Below are 18057 nucleotides of genomic sequence, written 5' to 3'. Positions count from 1 at the left end.
CCCCGCCTCAACTCAGGGGCCGTCTCCTAGCAGCCTCCTCTTCCCACGACGGCATCTGGGTCTGTTATCTCCGTTGGGAAGCAGAGAAGGTCTCCTGGATGTGTCGGTGTTCCCAGGACTGCTGGGATAATAGGGCTGACGGTGGTTCCTAACAACGGGTAGTGCCACTCCTCTGATAGGTGTCACCAGCTGAGCTGGTATAAAAGAGAGAGAGGATGTGTGCTATCTGTGGGAAGCTGTTTGGTGTGCCTTCTCCTGGGTTGCTGAGGCAGACAAACTGTATGGCATTGACTGATTCTCTCTCTGCTAACTTACAACTCTAGCCTGGGCAGGCAGTCTTCACATTTCCAGTTAAAAAATATTTCTGCTGCCAGTGACCAGCCATGAGCTCATCTCACCTAAACAGCAGAGCTGAGAGCCACTTTGGAGCCTCAGAGGAGCATGAACTGGAGGCAGTGGGGAAGAAAGCTTGGGATAATCCTGTTTACAATGGCTCTCCCTCTACCTCCTTGAAGATTCAAGCCATCTACAACCCCAAGTCCATCCTGGAGAATCCCTATGAGAACTTTGAAGAGGTAGGGGATCCGCTGCCCTACCAGGAAAAGCAGAGCAAAGCTGTGGATGGGAAGACAAGTCCTTTCCTCAAGTGCTGTTTCTACATCTTCAGAGGCATCCGAGGTAAAGCTCTGGTATCTCACTAGAAAGGATTTACTAGCCCTTGGGAAGAACAATGGTATGGGGGGGTGAGGTGAGTGTGGGGCTGCAGAAGGTAGAAACCCCATAGTATCTGTGTAGCCCAGGAACCTGCCCAACATAGACTAGCATTACCCCAGAGATCATCTTTGGCTGACCTGGAGGGAGTATCCTCATTCCGTGTGCCTTGCTGTAGCTCCAGTGTCTGTCCTGTTACCTTTGCTACAAGGTAGGAGGTACAGACTTAGTGGTGTGCTCAGGGTCATGCAGTGAATCTGTTGGCAGAGCTTAGGTGTCCTGAATCCACAGGAACCATCGCTCTGGTGATGAGACTGTTCTGTCTTTGCGTGCATTTTCTAGATGGAGTGGTACTGGCCCCTGTGTTACAGTAAATTAAGAACTGACATAAATATCCACCAGAGAAAGTCTAGCACTGTCAGGACTGAAATGCAGATGATAATAGGAATGTATCAAACAAGGCTTTGCTTGAAGACAGCTGAAAGAAAGAGATGCTAGTTTCCAGGGGAATGAAATATTATGTAGGCTTATTCAGAGGCAATCAGAAAGTTGGGAGCAAGTTAGGTCTCCTGTAAGGATACAGCCCTGGGCAAGGGCATTTGTTGAACAGTTTCTTATAGGAGGCATAAAGTCCTAATGCTGTAAGAACAGGGAAGAAAGAGCAATAAACTATTTCTCGGGGAAACTATTATTTTCTTGCCAATGTGTCTTTCTTCCTGACTTAGAAGAAAAGGAACACCAGGAGCTCTGCTTTCTGGTCTTGCAAGAACCTTTCTCAGAGCTGTACCCTCTAACAGTACCTGTGAGTGAATAACAGTATAGCCTGGTCCAGAATTGCACAGCCCCTCTATGATCAATTCTTTCTTACTTGTCATTGCAGTTACAGTCTAACAGTATTAATTCACATGGAAGCCAGAGCTGAGGCTTTAGAGCTTTTTCCTGGCCAAGGATCAGTGCTGGGCGGGCTTGGTGTTATCAGAGGCAGTGTACAATTTACCTGTTTTATTCTGACATCCTTTCTTCTAGGCATTGTTTGAGATTTAAAAAGGAAAAACAAATCCATACTTTAACATCAAGATTCCATTGGTGAGACGCCGGGGTTGAAATTGGAGCATGCAAATGAAAATATCTGTCAGGACACTACAGCATTCCCTTCTTCTGTGACTGTTGCAGCAGCGTGTCCTGCCAGCAAGGGTGGTAAATAGGGTTGTAGGACAGACAAGAGCTGGGAAGATGAGATCCAAAGGTCAGTGCAGCCAGAAGAAAGGCCTCTATCCGCTTCACAGAGGTGGGGACTTCTTCCTTGGAGAATTTGCATCCTTCCTTTGCATCTTTACTAGGTGCTCATTGTTTTTCATTGCCTCTCCAAATATTGCTGGTTCCCCCTCTGCCCTCCCCTTCCATTTAATCACATTAGTGTCTCACATGGAAAACGGAGGTAGTAAAGATAAGTTGCTTAGCCACGGACAGTTTGGGGGTTTTTTTTGCTTAAAAACCATTCCTTGGGACTATGTGTCCATAGCTCTTTGGGGGTACTGGTCATAGTTGGCTTATTGAGTTCTTTTCTTGTCCTCACCAGCTACTGGGCAGGACTACCAGTGAGTAGCTGCTGCTCCTAGTGCCGCTGCTCAGGACTGTTCCTCTCTAAACTGTGTCCAGACAACTCTGGGTCCTCTGGTTCCTGCCTGCCTCCTGCCACCTCAGCTGTTCGTGGCCGGCCTACAGACAGACTTTGCTGGGTATCTGGGTGGCATGGTGGCGGGCACCCAGCTTCCTACTGCCTTTGGAAGGCTGTACCCGAGGCTGTAAGCTAGTTGCTCACCTGGGTCACAAGTCTGGTTCAAAAGCAGCCTCGGAAGATAACGTAGATGTTGCCATTAATTCTTACCAGTAACTTGTTACTATCAGGAAGGCAAGGATTACAAACAAATTGCATTGATTGCCTGTTTTCTAGATTCTGAGGTTTTTTGCTTTGCTCTGTCTTTGCTCTGCTGGACGGTCGTGCAAGATGCCATAAGGAAGCCCGGATGTCTTCCAGTCTTGAATATCCTTCTACTCCAAATGTCCTGTCCAAAACAGCTGCATCCCCAAGGGAGCGGGTGGTGCCACAGGAGACACAGATAGGGGCATGCTTCATGTATGAGGTGGTATATTTCCATGGCATGTTTCCTAAAGAAACAGCTGAAACCAAACCTCAGCTGATATAGTTTTACAATTACTGGATGCGGTCTGAAAGGGTACTGGGCCAGCCTCATGGTCCTCCAGGTATAATTTTGGGCAGGCCTCTGAACCAAGTTTTCAAGGACATTTGATTGTCCCTGAATTTAGGTGTTCCCGAGTACACTTAAACTCCCAAAGCAAAGAAAGTCTGTGCCTCTGTTCCCAACATGTGGATAGTAGGGGTTCCCTGCCTCATGGAAAAACAAATAAACCTGTTAGAAGATTGTGGCGTAGTCATATCTAGAGATGAAGGACATCATTTAAAAGTGACCTAAACAGATGGGTGGTTGTTGCCCCCTGTTTTTCTCCGTTGCGGAGACTCCCGCAGGCCACATGCTACTCCCTCATGCACATGAGTTAATCCAGATCTTCTCCAGGCTCTCATTCCTGTTCCTGGTCTGGCATATCCAGAACAGGCTACTGGTTTGTCTGTCCGGGAGTGAGGGTGGATGCTGCAACAGGCACTATGGTAGCTGAAGGTGGAAAAACCTCTCTAATCTGTTGAGATGACAAAGAACTATCGAAAGGACAGGAGTAAATGCGCACAGACCACTATACCACTTTTGCTTGCTCCAAAGAAAAAAGCCCTTTGTCCTCTGCCAGAGATGACTTCAAATGTGTGGCCTTTGATCAGCTTTGATCCTGGCTTGCAGGAAGATGATTGTTGTGTTCTGCTGGGGATGGGCATCAGGGCTGAGCTCTCTAGGAGCTGCAGAAAGCAGCAAGACTACAGGTATTATTGACATGGCTTCCATCACTAGGCTTTCAAGTGGAAATTCTTATGCCTTTCAACTTCAGGAGCATTTCAGAAATCACAACAGAAAGCCATTACAGCAAGAACAAACAAATACACTAATGGTGTCAGGCAGTTCATCAAACCCAAAATATCAAGGCTCCTTTTAAAGGAAGTGTTTCTCTCTTTTTGATCAACCCTGGTGACGTTTAATGAGTTGCTTTCACTGTGTGAAGAAATCGGATCACTAGCTGGTGCAACTGGCATAACTGTATTGAAGTCAGCGGAGCTCCATTGATAGACATCCTGAAGATAATTTGGCTCTAAATTTTATGCTGAAAATATTGAGTTGGGTTATTTGATTGAGTCGTGACCTAGAAGAAATTTGCAAGAGTTTTTACATAAGCAAGGGACAAATATTTGGGGCCTGATGGTTCAATATACACTAAAAAGGACTAAGAGTTGTAAAGATAGCATAGCTAGCATCAGATACAGTTCTGCTATGGAAGTCCTATCAGAAGGTTGGCTGTTGGCACATGGATGACTGAGATGAAATTTTGTGTTTTCAAGAGTACTTGTGACAAAGACTGAATTTCTGCAAAGAGTAAGCTGAAAAACAGGCAGGAAAAGATCAGTCCATATTGAACTCAAAAAAACCTGGAGACTGATTTAGCAAAATAAGAAAGCCAATATATTTCAGTTTTGGTCAGCCCCAAATCTTTTGTTCATGCTGGAATGGTTCTTTTTAGGGGTTATTTAACACATTTTTACAGCTCTTAGTCAAGTTTTGAGAAGAAAAGTGGTTTTGCTTTGAAAAGTGATAAAAAGCCAACTCCCAAGAGTGTTTTTTGGGAACGGGACTTCAGCTCCTCACATGGCCTTTGAGAATGGCCACCAAAACTCTCCAATTTCTTCTTTACACTCAACAGGTCTGTGGGGCACTACGCTGACTGAGAACACAGCTGAAAACAGAGAGCTTTATGTGAAGACCACACTGCGAGAGCTGCTAGTCTATATTGTGTTCTTGGTGGACATCTGTCTACGTAAGTAGCTGTCACATCTCGTAGGTGTCTTTTCTGTGTGCAGCGTGAGGGGAATAATGTGAGGTTTTATTGTTAGACTTCCTCACTCTGTTGTAGGTGTTAAATTTATTGTACAGGCACTCACTGCAGCAAGCAGGTGTGTCATTAACTTGCAGAATAGCGGCTGCACACACAAGTAAAATCACTAACTATTGCTCTAGACCTAATTGATATTGGTTAAGTTTAAGCACTATTTTCTGGTCCATGTTATCAGTTCTAGCCATCGACTCCACAGTCCTGGGAGAATCTGCCCAGGGTCTTTTCTTAGTTTCACAGCAAATGTTCAAATCCCAGAGAGCAGCTCTAGAAACTTCCTGGGATGAAAGACACAGGGTTCAGGGAGGGTTTTCCCCTCTGGGACTGGAGGGGTGGTGGAGATGATAAAGCAGATGGCAGCTCACACTGTTGTTCTTGGGTGGATTTAATGTGTCCCTGTGCTGAATGCTAATGGGCTCTGTGTGGGTAGAACAATGGCTGTTTGGTTTTGGGGAAGGTTAATTCATTATCACAAATGAGCACCTGTGGCATGGGACAGTGAAGAGGATTATATTTCATGAACCCTATGGCAGGAGAGACAGACAGACAATACCAACCTGAGTTACTATCACACTGGCCCAGGGAGACAGTGCTTCAGCCACTCTTCCTAAAGAACAAAGATACGGACACAGACGTACATGTGGTCGCACACTGACTCATCCAGAAGTGTGTGTGCAGGAGTCTTGAATGTCAGCTGCTTTATTTTTATGGTGCCCTTCCAACAGTAGGACACATTCTTAGTGATCACCATGATGGATGCTTTTCTGCAGGAAGGAGCACTGGAGAGTTGAAACAACATGTTCAGGGAAGTTAGAGCCTGCTCCTGTTTGAGGTTTCTTGGTAGATGAGAACTTAACTGGAGCTTTCCACTTGGGAAAATGGGGTGGTCTCTATACCTTTTTGGATTCAGATCAGAACTTCAAAATACAGATCATGGACTTTGTTCTGAGAAAGAAAATTTCTCTCAGAAATCTTGTCTGAGGAAAAAAAATTGTTACCCAGGATGTTCAGTTGTATCATCCAATGATCTTCTCTGGCTTTTAAACTCTTACAGTCTGTCAGTCTGACAGTTTAAATTCTGGAACATGCAACGGATAAGTGTGTAAATCCCTAAGAAAGCAGAAAGTAATATGATTAGAGTTCCCGAGGTTTCTTCTCTTGTGCCTTGCTCAGCTTACCTGTGATAGTATAAGCTACACAGAAAGTGAATATATACATATATTTATGTCAGGCTCCAATATTCAGGTATAAGGGAGGACCCTCCTCTTGTCTCTTCTTTTAGTGACATATGGAATGACAAGTTCCAATGCCTATTACTACACCAAAGTGATGTCTGAGCTCTTCCTGCAGACCTCTACGGATGGCCGTGTCTCCTTCCAGTCCATCGGCAGCATGGCTGACTTCTGGGTGGTGAGTACAAGTCTGGCCCGGCATGGGGAGCCCTGGAAATCTCAACTGGACTGGGATATTCAATTCCCTCTGAATGTGCTACCTAGTGCTTTCAGCAAGGCATTTCGCTGCCACAAGCTTTTGCCAGCTACTAGCAATAGTTACAATATCATTTGCCTGCAAAATATCCACTGAGTTAAAATATAATTTATCCCTCTGAGCACTGTGGCCAGAATACTGGCTAGGCTAAGTGTTGTGTGTGCCCAGAAGAGTCCATTCCCCAGGAACTTACCAGCTAGGCAGGCAGGACATAACAAAAAGAAATTTCTGTGATATGGTGCTCATTGCACAGATAGGGAGTACCAGCCCGGACAGGCCAAGTGACTTACTCCAGGTTTCCTTGTGGTAGAAATGGCTTTCAATCCTACAGTCCAATGTCTTTGTGCTGGTGTCTTAGTAATAAGCCTACGTCCATTTTCATGGGCAATTGTGGGAACAGCATACTTAACCTGCCTGGGCTGGTCCGATCTATAGATACTTTACGAAAAAGCTGGATTAAAATTTGCATGACTTTTATCAAAGAGAATAAAGAGGGGAAAAGATGTCTAGGGTCTAACACATTTCTGTCAAAGAACTGGAGAAGGAATAATATGAGCCACAGTGAATGCTGTTGAGATATTGCAATCACTTATCTCTGTCAGTCAGCCAGAAATTGTTTGTCAGTTAGCTTTGTCTTTTCCTGCTGTATTAAAAAAGTAAAATGAACTATGGCACTATTGGTTTTCCCCCACTGTTTCCAGGGCACTGGCACACCCCCTTTTCATAATTCACACCTCATGCCAGGACAACTCCTTGAGACTTGTGCTCACTGAAGTGGAAGGGACAAAGAGGCTTGCAGGGCCCTTTGTCTCTTCACTAACCCAATAAGGTGCAACAACCGTATTACAGGCCTGTGAGAAGCCAACAACGACCCCGCTGCCCAGCATCCCTCCTCCACCCCATGACTCCACCAGCCCTGGTCTTTCCCCTCCTTAGCATATACCCAACACAAGCTTCTACTACTTTCCATCTTGGGGAGTAGAGAGGGGTGGGTCAGGTTTTACTATCTCAAGCCTAGGCCAAGAAAATTTCTCTGATATGTGGACTATGAAGTTGTTCTCCTCTCCCTCTCTTGCAGTATGCACAAGGTCCCCTTCTGGATAATCTTTACTGGACAAAGTGGTACAACAACGAGTCCCTAGCAGCGCACGGCACCCAGTCATACATCTATTACGAGAACCTGCTGCTGGGTGTCCCGCGCATGCGACAACTGAAGGTGAAGAACAATTCCTGTGTGGTCCATGATGACTTCAAGGAGGAAATCTCAGGCTGCTATGATGTATACTCAGAAGACAAGGAGGAAAGGGTCTCCTTTGGACTCATCAATGGAACGGCGTAAGTACATCTTCTGCTGTTCAGGATTAGAAAATTTGTGATTTCTTTTCTTTCCTTTTTTTTTTTTTTCCTTTTCTTTTAGTTCCCCCAAATTAGTCTCTTCTAGTTAAAATAAGATCTGCTGAGCCACAGGGCTGGAAGTACCCTTGCAGTCAGCGGCAGCAAGTCCCTTTTGTCTATCAATAAGGCCAACTGTCTCTTTGAGGAAAAGCACAACAGGATGAGTGGCAGAGTGGGACCTGTTGGGAAAGCCATGAAAAATCCAGTGGAGAATTAGGTAGAGATTGTTGTCTGTTTTTTAAGAGGGTAAGGATAAATAGAGACCTTTGGGACCAGACCTATCAAATGGATGATGCTATCTGCTTCCCTCCTGGATTTCAGGAGCCAGAGAGAAGGGAGTGCATCTCTTTCATCTTGAAAACCTGTTTCTCTATAATAATGTGAGGTAGCTGCAGTTTAATAACTCTTTGCTTGCTGCGTGAGTCTTGGTCTGTGAATGAGAAGCTACTGTTCATAAGGAAATATGAGTGTAAGTGGGTTCTAAGCAGAGGGTTGTGTGCAACGTGGTAGAAGGCAACCCAGTAGATCCTGGGAGTAACCTCCATGCAAACAAGACTGTGGCATAGCCAACGAACCTGCAGAATTTTCCCTCCATAGTATCACAAGTCATGTTGTGTCACTGCTGGGAAGCACTAGATCAGAAATCTATCAATAATGAAGAACTGATGTAGGCTCAGGTCTGGAATAGGAATTAAGTGCCAACACTTTAATTAAAAACTGCTCTGTCCCTTGAAGATGTAGTCTAGTTTCTCCTGGCAACAAGGTCATATCCAAGCCTGGGATTGCGATGCCTTTGCTTATGGCTTGTCTGTTGCAGGTGGAGGTACCATTCTGAGGAGGAGCTGAGTGGCTCATCTCACTGGGGAAGACTAACCACTTACAGTGGAGGAGGATACTACATAGACCTCAAGCTGACCAGAGAAGAGAGTGCTGAAGCCCTGAAAGTCTTGAAGGAGAAGTTGTGGCTGGATCGGGGGACACGAGTTGTCTTCATTGATTTCTCTGTGTATAATGCAAATATCAATCTGTTCTGCATTCTGAGGTAAGCAGAGTCCCACTGAATATTCTTCTGCCTCTTGCTTCTTCCTCAATGCCAGTTTCTTAAAATGCAAATATTTTAATATGGTCCACCAGGGGGTAGGACTGAGTGGTGTCAGCAGATGTTGCATAGATTAGTAAGAAGACTTGGTCTTCCTGACATAACCAGTCACACTTTCCTTCACCTTTCACCCTTCCCTATCATGGGCAGTGAGGCAGCAGAGGTAAGGCTGCGTAAACACATCCACAACTCTTCCACTCATGGTTTGGTGGATAGCTCATGCTCAGGTTTGATGCCTCTCAAAATTATCTAAGAGCCTTCCTCCCCCTGACTGTAATTATCAGAGTTTTCTTGTCCCATTCAAGGTTAGTGGTTGAGTTTCCAGCCACTGGTGGTGCCATTCCCTCCTGGCAAATCCGGACAGTCAAGCTTATACGATATGTCAGTGCATGGGACTTCTTCATTGTTGCCTGTGAAATTGTCTTCTGTGTCTTCATCTTCTACTATGTGGTGGAGGAGATTTTGGAGCTGCGTATCCACAAGCTTCAGTACTTCACCAGCATCTGGAACATCCTGGATGTGGTCGTCATTCTGGTGAGGATCCTTACACACTTTTGGGGGGGGCAGCAATGGCAGAGCGGTATAAGAGCCAAAACAAATGAAGGAAATGGGGAGACTGGTGAGGATCCTTACACACTTTTTGGGGGGGGCAGCAATGGCAGAGCGGTATAAGAGCCAAAACAAATGAAGGAATGGGGAGACTGGTCTAGATAAGACAAGAGCTGGCACATGTTTTGCTCCAGTAGCAGAATGAACTAGCAGAGTAAATGAAAACATGCTCTTCTATCAGCTGTTAGGAGAAAATTCTTTCCTTAGAGATGCCTGAGAGGCTGTGAAGTCATTCAGTGCATTAAGACCTTATTTCCACCCCCTACCAGTAGACTGCAGTTGTGAAGTGTGATGCCAAGGAATTCTGTGACACTTTAATTTCTGCAGAAAGCATAGGCACAGCGGTCACTGCAGACTCTTCCTCTTCGCAGCTCTCCATCGTCGCTATTGGTTTTCACATCTTTCGCACTATTGAGGTGAACAGACTTTTGGGAGAGTTGCTGAGACACCCCAACACCTATGCAGACTTCGAGTTCCTGGCATTCTGGCAGACACAGTACAACAATATGAATGCAGTCAACTTATTCTTTGCCTGGATCAAGGTATTGTAGGGGGTCTGGGAGGTGCCAGGCCTCCAGTCTCAGACCTCTTCCTCTAGATAGCTTGGGGGGTTGACTCTTCTGTCCCTTTGAGTGAATGAGGGTCACAGCTATGTAACAGAGAAGGATTTTCCTCAAAGTCATATGCTCTGTCTTGCAGTAAATCCAGACAACTTTCCACCCTGCATTCTGAGGCCAGTTATTTGGAGATAATGGACAGGGAGACAAGCTCAGACATTGTGGTGTAAAAGTGGTTTTAGGAAATCCTGAGCACAATATAACTTTGTCCATCCTGTACTATTTTAGTGTTTTGGAGGATAATCTGGCAAACCATGTTTTCCTTTCACGATGGCCACCCAACAACTGGAAATGACTCGTCTGTAGGCATGGACTTTGCATTTCAACCAAGGCATCTTGGCGTGGTGGAAAGCCACAACATACTTGGGGCTCCTCATTAGCCTCAAGACACTTGTCCTTACAGAAGTCCCTCTTTATATTTTCCTTTGTCATAGGTAAAAAAGACATATGTTTATGATCCCACAGGAAGATAGTGGCACACCTGGGACAAATATTCTGAACACTAAGCCACCGTTCCCCTAGCCTGGCAGTCTTCTCTGCGCTTTGGTACTATAGTGAACCTCTTGTCTTAGTAAGCGTTCGCATATATGAGAGAGACTGACCTAGCTGATGGTTTGACTTAACTTTGCCCCTGTTCTTTCTTCTTGCAGATATTCAAGTATATTAGCTTTAACAAAACAATGACCCAGCTCTCCTCCACACTGGCACGTTGCGCCAAGGACATCCTGGGCTTTGCCATTATGTTCTTCATTGTCTTCTTTGCCTATGCCCAGCTGGGTTACCTTCTTTTTGGGACACAAGTGGAAAACTTCAGTACCTTTGTTAAATGCATGTAAGTGTATAAGTCAGAACCATGTTTTCATCATTTCATCAAAGGAATTTTAACTACTTTCCAACCTCTCCCCAGCTGGAAATCTGAATGTCAATCAGACATTTGTTATATCTCATTGTAATAAAGCCACAATGGTTAATGAGTTGCTCACAGTCCTCCAGCTGTGACATCTTCATGGACAAAAGAACGCAGTGAGAAAATTGAGGGTTACAGACAGATTTCTGGTTGTCTGGTGTTTATCAGTAGGGGTGCGAGTAGCTGGTCCTACCAGCCTTTGAGACTCCTTGCAGCCCTACAATTCAATGGAAATCCCAGCCTTTTCATGGGAGCGTTTAGTGGGAAGTTTCAGTTTGCTGAAGCCTAGACAGCTTTCCCTTGATGTGGAGTTGTTAGGCACACCAAGGGTACTCAACATGCAAAGTGGTTTAATGTCTTTCTGCAGAAAAGTATCATAACTCAGCTGATAATTTAGTTTCAGTTCTGCAGGACCTTCTGTCACCTTCTCACCTGCTGTGGGTCTGTAAAGGTGGTAGAATGGTGCTGTCTGACTGTCACTGAAACCTTGGCAAATTTGTGTTTTTATACACCAGCTTTAGGCCTAGTTAGGTTAAACTTCTCTGTAATTCTGGTGGTAAGAACTAAATAGCTCAAAACAAGTGTTCTGAGGTAGGCTCAGAGTGTGTTTGTGTGTGTGTTTGTGTGTGTGTGTGGGGTTTCAATAAGGAAGAGACCCAGATAGAAGCTCCAGAGTTTTGAAATTCTCTGGCTTCCAAATACACTTGCTTATCACATCGTTTCAGTGTCTGCACAACAGCTGCATGAAAACTTTTCTGTTTTTCATCAGATAGTGCACTTTAATTCAAACAAAGATTTGGAAGGAATACTGTTTGTTGCTACAGGGTTTTCACAGGGAAAAGCAGAAGTAATGCATTTATCTTATCAAGAGCATAGCTTTAAACACTGAAATGAAAAATTCAGAAACTTCATATTTATATTATTTATAAATATCTGATTTTGATAGGATAGCAGCTCTACTTTATTTCTGAAAGTTGGTAGTCATATAATATGCTAATTTTAATACAAATTCAGCATGAAGTTTTCTAAAATATGCTGTATAATAGTCTAAATAAGATTACGTAGACATTTTCAAAGCAAAAGAGATAAAAATAATTTTTATTGGAAGGAGATTTTTCAACATCACTGAATTGGGACAATTTAAACCAAAGAAGAGGAAGCAAAGCCATATTCCTCTTCCTTAGACCCGGAAAACATTCCCAGCTCCCTAAATAGTCCAAATGCAAGGAATCTGAAATGGAGCTTTGCATTTCTCAGGCAGGATTTTCAGGCTCCAGGCTCTCTTTCCCCTTTCATTTTTTTCACTGGAGGATATTTTTTCACAAGGGTCATTTCACTGATCAATTTCCAGAGAAGTTCCACAGATAATGTATCAAGGTACCTGAGATGGGGGATGACCAGTGGGTGGATGAGCAAGGGGGTGTTGAGGAAGAGAGCTAAGATATCCAGTCTCAGACAGCCCTTCAGTCCATGGGCTTGCTCAGGCAATGCGCAATGTTAAGGGAGGTACCTGCTACAGCAGCGGTTTTCAGCCTGTGTTCCACAGACCTCTGGCATCCAGGTCCTGCTTTAAGGGGTCTACAAGAGGTAACTGAGATAAGGAAGCTTCTGATCAATAGACTGAAACTTGCTTTGTTATAGGGGCTATGAATTGCAAAAGGCTGAAGAGCACTGTCCAGCACTAACATCCTCTCTACAGTCTCATGAACTCTTGCCAGAGAAGGCTTCAGTGAGTCAAACGCCTTTATAAGGGAAAATTCAGGTTGTTTTTGTTTTGGTTTTTTTTCTGTTTTTAACTCCTGTTTAGACCAAAACACACTTTGGACAAACAGAAATTTGCGTGGAAAACATGTTTTACTTTCCAGACAGCTCTTGCTCTAACCAGATCAGCTCCATTCACCCCTGAAATGCTATGGGTACACTTAACTCACCAGTCAGACTGAGTGACTTAGACCCTGTTCTGGCTTGTGCCTGTGACCATCTGGGCTGCAGGCAGGTTCAGGGTTCACCTCAGGACTGTCTGAGGAGGTAGGATAAATATATGTGCCTTTGTGTGACCTTGTGCTCTTCCTCTCCTCCAGCTTCACCCAGTTTCGGATCATTCTCGGTGATTTTGACTACAATTCCATTGACAATGCCAACAGGGTCCTTGGGCCTATTTACTTCGTCACCTATGTGTTCTTTGTTTTCTTTGTGCTCCTGGTAAGCAAGAAAGCCCTCCTTGCCCCTGTACTGACCGCAGTGTTTGAGAGACCCCTCCCGATAATCCCTGAGTTAGGTGCAGTGCAAATGGTTAGAGAGAAAGGAAGGTTCTGTTACGATAGCTTTGCAGTGCAAATAGACCAAAGTAGACAAAGAGCAATTGGGGATTTGATGATCAGGGTGATTAAGGGCCATAATCACATCCTTTAAGGCGAATACTAAAGCTGATTTGGAATACCAGTGATGTAGTAGCTGAATTCAAGGGGATAAGTTCAGCTGCCCTGTAGCAGGCAGTGAACAAAGCATGGGGGACAGTCTCTGGCTTCCTAGGCAATGGATGCAGAGGAATGCTCATAATGACCAGGTTAAATACCCAGTGCTAGGAATCCAAATGTAACCTAAGATCTTGCAGGAGAGACTACCAAAGATGGTATTTGAGCTGGGAAAAAATGTACCTTCGGCCACTGCGTTAACTGCAAGGACCTCCTCTCCAGTGCGAAAGCACTGTGTGGCTGAAGTGGGCCTTCCCTTCACCCACTTTAATTTGCCCAAGGGATACCCTATGTGGAAACAGCTCCTTGTTTAACTAAGCCCTGCATGACTATGCCTGTCTCTTGCTGCTTCAGCTGCTGGAGCAGGCAAGATGCCTTATGCTTATTCATCTCTTTTCTTCCCCTTTTTCTAGAACATGTTTCTGGCCATCATCAATGACACATACTCAGAAGTCAAGGAGGAGCTTTCAAGCCAGAAGGATGAGCTGCAGCTCTCGGACATCTTGAAGCAGGTGATGAATAGTGAAAGCTGTGCTACTTTCTAGCTAAATTCTGAAGCATCTTCTCGTGGTCCCTCACCTACATGGAATTTACTAGAAAAAAACAGTGGTTGCCAACTCCAGATCCACCTTCTTGGTGCACACAGGAGTGTCAGTTCCTTTCCGGGATAAATCAAGCTCCCAGATTCTTTGGCAATGGGAAGATGAGAAAGCAGGGGCTGGGGAAATCCAACGCTTGAGCATGCTGGCAGTGTTTCTGAGAGACTTTTCTTCCCAGGACAGCCTCTAGACAAAGCTCTTTCAGTCCTTGATAGAGCGTACTTTCATCAATAAAATGGCAAGTCCTATTTTGCTAAGCTGAGCATGTTACAGTGGTGCAAATCTAGTGGGTTACATCTGGATTTCCCATGGGCAAATTCCAGATAAGGTCTTGGAACTTGACAACTCTGTGCTGTGGGACCAACATTCTGCAAAGAATGGCATTTGAGATGTCTTAAACAGCTGATGACTGGGAGCTCAGAAAAAGGGAGAGTCAGGAGGAGAAAAGCAGAGGGCAAACTTTGTCATGGAGAGTCTGGCTACCATGTTGGTGTTGCTTTGAAGGTGTGATCCTAGTTTAGAGATGGGGCTTATTCAGCAGCATTGTGTTTTTGCTTCTGGAAAGCTTAAAATCTCCCTGTATTACTTAGCATCTGCTCACCCATACTGCATTGTCCGCTCTGCCCTATTTTTCACTGTTCTACCTGCATGACTCCGTGTCCGTTTGCACCTTTGGTAACAGAGCTACAACCGGACGCTCATGAGGCTGAAGCTGAAGAAGGAGCGGATTTCCGATGTGCAGAAAGCACTGCAGAATGGAACAAAAGAACTGGACTTTGAAGACTTCAAGAACAGCTTGAAGGAGTAAGTGAGTCAGCCTAAGGGATGCCCGCTTACCCTTTTCTCTTGGTCATACAGGTAATTTAAATTCTCTGGCTTTCAAGGCTGAGAGAGCAGTTAGCTCAGATCTGGGCAATGTAAGACTCAAAAAAAATACTTACCATCTTTCCTCATGTGTTTCATCTCCTGTTCTAAATGGGTTTGTGCTGCTACCTCTTTCCCGTTTGGGATGTTTAGGTTTGTCACTGGCAGGAGGAAACAATACGCTAATTTCAAAAGGCGTGCTCCCGCACTGTTACAGCCTAACAGTGTAATTCAGTGCCTTGAGCTTTCTCTTTCTCTTCTTTTGCAGACTGGGCCATGCAGACCATGAGATCACAGCAGCCTTCTCCAGGTTTGACAAAGATGGCAACCATATCCTTGATGAAGAGGAGCAACAGCAGATGAAGCATGACCTAGAGGCGAAAAGGGTAAAAAAAAGGGCAACGAGAGAAACCCTCTGTTTGGTAGAGATCACTCCAAAGTGGCCTCAGGAATCTTTGGGTTTGGGGTATAAACTAAGCAGGCAACTCAAATACAGCTCCAACTCTGCCTGGATAGCAGCCGAGTATATCACTGCCTGTGCAGCTCTGTTATTCACAGTGAAGCTGACACAGAGTTAGTATCCAACTTTGCAGGAGTTTTTTATCTATCTTCTAGGTTGCTCTGAATACAGAGATTGAAAACTTGGGGAAATCCTATGGTGACAACAACCCGGATGAGAATCTGACCTATGTGGAAGCAAGGAATAACCACACCAATAAGGCCAGCTGGGTCTCCAAAGAAGAGTTCCAAGTGTATGTTTGTGCTGGCAGTAGTTTAATCCCTCTGCAAATGAGGGGTCTGATCCCCTGCTGCTTCCTTCCCTGATGTAACTGTTTACACTGGTGCTGAGCGGTTTCAGTAAGATCTTGTCCCTTTCTATCTTGCACACATGTAAATGAGCAGGTCAGGAGAGAACTGGGACAGTTCTTGTAATGTAGTTTGCTTGTTCCTGTAAAAGATGGGGTTAAGAAATTTTGCTTTCTGCCTCTTGAATAACTTCTGCAGCTGTCAGCTGGCCAGAGGCAATGTGCTGTCATGTTTCGGGTCAGAAGGTAGCCCAGATAACTGGTCCAGGGGAAGTTGATACCTTTACAGAAGGTCCTGTGGGAATAAATATCCTTGATTTATAGCCTAGTTCGCCTCCATCCTCCAGGTCTGAGAATAACACTTGGCTGTTTCTTCCGCAGGAGGAGCATGGGATAAATACAGCACACAGAATCAGGAGATCCTGATTCTGCTACTGAGAAACACTGAGCAATCCACATAGGGCCATATCAAGGCAGAGGCTGGTGCAGTATTTAATAATGGGATTATATTGTGACCCAAACTGGTTGAGATCCATCCTAAGCAGAATCACTGATTACAGATGAAAACACAGTGTAGCAGGGAGTTACGTCTTCAGTGGTTATGAATCAGTTCTCTGATGTGGAGCATTCACTTCTGTTTGGGGTCTGGCCCATTGTCCGTAAGATTTCTGCTGCAAATCCCGTTGTTCATCACAAGAAAAAGCTTGCAAATGCTCTCCATGTCTTCCTCAGCCTCCTGCAACGTGTGCTGCAGCTGGAACAGTCCATAAACAGCATTGGCTCCAAGATTGATGCAGTGGTGAGCAAGCTAGACGTGCTGGAAAGAAACAAGCTGAAGAGGAAGGACCTGTTGGGCAAGCCACTGGACAATGTTAGCAAGGTTAGTAACCCTCCACCATGCATTCGAACCAGCTTCAGGGTTCAGCTGACCAGCCCTGCGATGTGAATGGACCTGGTATCATCTTTGCTTTCCCAGTCCCCACTGACATAAGACAAAAAGGGTTGGTCAGGGTCAGCATTTTGTCTGATCATGCCTCTTCTGTTCAAGCACAGTGACAAAAAGCTTCTTGCTTTCGTGTCCCCCCAGTTAACCATGGTACCCTTAAACACACCTTCCAGCTCCTTTGAGGCCAAGCTCATTCCTGTGGCAGTGGATGCAATTCACTTATCTTCAGTTTCTTTGCACCTACTCACTCTTGGACGTCAAAAAAGATCATGCTGTCCCTCCCAGCAAGTGCAGCTCATGATAGTGTTGTGGACTGTGATCTTAACATCTTGCCTGTGGATTATTTATCACACATGAGGTGGAAGATTGTTAGCGGTGTGCCCATAGCACCTCATTGCAGACTTGCGACTTTTGCCAAAGACTGCCTGTATTCAGTCAACCAGCATATTTGGGGTCTTCAGCTTTAAAGTCAAAGGCAGAAAGGCATGCAGGAGCAATGTCATCACTTCGTGTCTTTATGGCTTTCATAAGAACAGTCCAACAGTACACAGTGACCTAGCTGAGTCAGAAAGAAGGCTCTCTCTTTCACGGAGTAGTTCTGTGATCCCTTCCCATCTGAAAGAGTAGTCTGGAGTGTCCTACTTCTCATGTGAGCATGCCCGAAAGATAATTCAAGTGTTTGCTGGCAGATTTGCTTTGCCCCAGGATTTCTGTGAATGTTCTTGTAGAGGGCGAAAAGGGATGACTGCCTAATGCTTGAATGTACATTCATCAGTATATTGCAGCAAACAGTATACTGGATCTTTAATAGACAGGCAGGTTGTATTAATTTCTGGAAGAATGTGGGGAGATATTTAAGTATCATGCACACCTTGTCTCTCTCCTGGAGCGTTGCTAGACTTCTTGGTAGCTTGCTAGCAATGCAGGTCACTCTTTCTTCTGGTTCACAGGAGGAAGAACCCAGTCAGGAAGAGCTGCTCCCCCAGAGCCTAGACCAGCTGGGGAAAGAAGAAGCAGAAAGCTGGGGAATGGAACATGTACGGGGAAACAACCTGAGTGGCAACTCTTCCCAAAATGGGGTCTACCCCCTCTTGCCCAGGTCAAGTGTGCTGGGATCTCAGGAGCCCAAGAACATCCAGCCGCAGCCTGATGTGTGCTTCTAGCGAACAGCCCAATGCTCCTAGTCTGCCACCCACCGTACTAAGCCACTGTCAGTTGTTTCCCCGCTGTTAGAAAAATGAGGACAGCTGGACGCAGATACCACTGTTGCCAGGAACTCACGATGTGAAAAGTCAGGGATGCTCTCTTCCAGCGTAATGATGTGTAATGTCACAGAGCTAGAACTTCTGGCCCCCGTATCTCTGGAGTAGGTAGAAATTTGAAACCAGGTGTTGCATTAGTTTTCTGCCTCTGAACAGGCCGACGCAACATCTTTTCTCTATCTTTTCCCAAGAAGTAGAGACCCCAGAAC

At 45.1% G+C, this 18057-nt stretch overlaps 1 protein-coding gene across 1 annotated transcript; it reads left to right on the top strand.

Moving 5' to 3' along the window:
* The first annotated feature begins 383 nt into the window (after positions 1–383).
* On the top strand, positions 384–17749 carry PKD2L1 (polycystic kidney disease 2-like 1). The gene is made up of 15 exons (XM_009322393.1): positions 384–678; positions 4594–4707; positions 6065–6192; positions 7349–7605; positions 8483–8707; positions 9070–9298; positions 9745–9915; positions 10641–10822; positions 12979–13099; positions 13785–13883; positions 14653–14774; positions 15103–15220; positions 15450–15586; positions 16373–16520; positions 17537–17749. Exons 1-15 carry the CDS (start codon positions 384–386, stop codon positions 17747–17749), a joined length of 2559 nt encoding a protein of 852 aa, XP_009320668.1.
* The last annotated feature ends 308 nt before the right edge of the window (positions 17750–18057 follow it).

The sequence above is a fragment of the Pygoscelis adeliae genome, unplaced genomic scaffold, assembly GCF_000699105.1.
Source record: "Pygoscelis adeliae isolate BGI_AS28 unplaced genomic scaffold, ASM69910v1 Scaffold244, whole genome shotgun sequence".
NCBI lineage: Eukaryota > Metazoa > Chordata > Aves > Sphenisciformes > Spheniscidae > Pygoscelis > Pygoscelis adeliae.
This window is presented reverse-complemented; position numbering and strand designations above follow the sequence as displayed.